At 46.6% G+C, this 2,500-nt stretch overlaps 1 protein-coding gene across 1 annotated transcript in view; it reads left to right on the forward strand.

The window, feature by feature from the left end:
- The window catches only part of LOC119595220, a 70,674-nt gene that overhangs the window by 10,178 nt on the left and 57,996 nt on the right, over nucleotides 1-2,500 (forward strand). The window contains 2 exon segments of the mRNA XM_037944385.1: nucleotides 1,309-1,443; nucleotides 2,053-2,169. Of these exon segments, the coding sequence (XP_037800313.1) occupies nucleotides 1,309-1,443; nucleotides 2,053-2,169 (252 nt within the window).

The raw sequence follows: 2,500 nt of genomic DNA on the forward strand, positions 1-2,500 counted from the left end.
TTTTAAATAGGGTATAGTGAATATTGTGAGGATATAGTAAGTATTGTGATTTTTTTAATGGTTGTATGGTGAGGATTTCGGGTGGTGTGTTTTTATGGTGTATATTGTGGGGGATGAGGGTTGTGCAGTGAGTATTGTGGATGTAATAAGGATTATATAGTGAGTATTGTGCGTGTAATAAGGATTGTCTTTTAAGTATTGTGAGTATTGTATGAAGGTACATTGTGAATGTTGTGGGTGGGTGAGGGTTGTGGGGGATTGTATGGGGGTATATTGTAAAGGATGAGGATGTTATAGTGAGTATTGTGTGTAGTGTGCAGGATTTTAAGCTGTATAATGTGTGTTTAATACAGTTTGTTTAGTGAGTATTGCGGTGGGGTGGAGAGTGGGTTTTACAGTGAGTATTGTGCGTGCAATAAGGATTCTATGGTGAGTATTATGTGTGTTGTAGGGGATTAAATAGGCTTATTGTGAATGTTGTGAGGGTAACCGTTTGTATAGTGAGTATTGTGTGTGGTGTAAGAGGAAGAGCTGTGTAGGGAATATTAGTGTGTGTAATAAAGATTGTATAGTGAGTGTTGTCCTTGAAGATTGTATGGGCTATAGTGTAGATGGTGAGTGTTGTGTAGTAAGTATTGTGTGTATTGTGAAGGCTGTATGGTGAATATGGCGGCTAATGAAGGTTTGTGTGTACAGTGTGTATTGTATAATGAGGAATAGTGAGGGTTATATTTTCAGTTAGTGTAGTGAATATGGTGTAGTTAGGGTTGTTTAGTGAGTATTGTGGGTGGTGAGGATGGCATAGTGGCTATAATGAAGATTTTTTAATTAGTATAGCATGTTGTGAATATAATAGTGAGGACTGTATAGTGAGTATTAAACGCACTAAGGAGTGTTTATGAAAAAAAAGAGAAGAAAAGAGAGAAAAATGGAGATATAGTAAAATATTCTACCATATCTAATACCATCTCTCTTCCTCCCCCTTCCTCCAACACCCTCTCCCTCTCTCTCTCTCTTTTTCTCCGACACCTTCTCTCTTCCTCACTTTTCCTTCCTTTTCCTCCAATACCTTCTCTCTCTCTCCCTTTCCTCCCCCTTCTTTCGTTCCTCCAACTCTTCTTCCCTCTCTTCATCCCCTTTCCTCCTTCTCTTCCTCGCCTTTCCTCCTTTCCCTCCTTTCTCCTTTCTCTCCTCTCTCTCTCTCTCTCTCTCTCTCTCTCTCCCTATCTCTCTCTCTCTCCCCATCTCTCTCTCTCTCCCCATCTCTCTCCCCCCCCCCTCTCTCTCTTCCCCCTTTTCCTCCTTCAGGCAATCCCGGCGACGGATTTTACTGGGTGGACGACACGACAATGAAATCCAAGAATTTCACTTTTGTTTCCGACGAGAACATTCAGGATGCCATTGACGCTGATGTGAAGAAATGCACTTTCTTCCAGATCAAAGGTGAGGGCGGGGGTGTGGGTGGGTGTGGGGTGTGTGTGGGAGGGTGGTGTGTGTGTGTGTGTGTGTGTATGTGTGTGTGTGTGTGTGTGTGTGTGTGTGTGTGGAAGGGTAAGTGGATGGGAGGGGGAGGGGGAGATGGGTGGTTGTGGGTGTGGGGTTGGGGAGGGTGGATGGGTGTGTCTGTGTGTGTGCGCACGTGGGTGTAGGATATCGTTATGTTGTGGTATGCTTAGGAATGTTGTAATCAATGCTGATAACTGTTAAATCTCTTTCTTTTTTTCTCTTTCTCTTACCCCTTCCCTTCCCCTTCCCTCCTTTCACTTTCTCCCTCACCCTCTCACCCTCCCTCCTTCTCTCCCTTCTCTTTCTCCCTTCTTTCCTTCCCTCCCTCCATTCCCCCTCATTCACCCAACCTCCTCACTCTCTCACCATCTCTCTCACCCTGCCATCTCCTTCCCTTCCCTCCCTCCCTCACCCTCTTCACTCCCTCCTTCCCCTCTCTCCCTCCCCCTCACCCTCTCTCCCTCGCCCTCACCCTCTCTCCCTCGCCCTCACCCTCTCTCCCTCGCCCTCACCCTTTCTCCCTCGCCCTCACCATCTCCCTCCCAGAATCCGACTCCCGTGGGACCCTTCACTCGTCCTGGGTCCCCACCGACTGCGCAACCAAGAACCACTACGCCTGCGAGATTCCTGCGGGTGACAGCCTCACCCTCCTGCCTCCTCCAGGTGGGTCCTCTCGCGCTCTCTTAGCGCCGTGGTTCCTTGGCGGATGTCTGGCGTGAATAGATAGATAGATGGATAGGTAGATAGATAAATATATATATAGATGGATAGGTAGATAGATAGCGCGGTGACGAATGTTAGAGGGGATCAAGATACTATAATCTGAGTCGGATAGGTGAGTACTATATTAGCGGATGGTTATCCTTATGAAGGACTACCGATTCCCTACACTGGTAGCAACCTATGATCATGCTGGTCCCAAGCGGATTTTAGAGAGATGATATCTAAAAGGTTCTCCGCCTTCCGTAAGGACATGTTCCGCTGTTCTCTTCCT

The sequence above is a fragment of the Penaeus monodon genome, chromosome 35, assembly GCF_015228065.2.
Source record: "Penaeus monodon isolate SGIC_2016 chromosome 35, NSTDA_Pmon_1, whole genome shotgun sequence".
In the NCBI taxonomy this organism is placed as follows: domain Eukaryota; kingdom Metazoa; phylum Arthropoda; class Malacostraca; order Decapoda; family Penaeidae; genus Penaeus; species Penaeus monodon.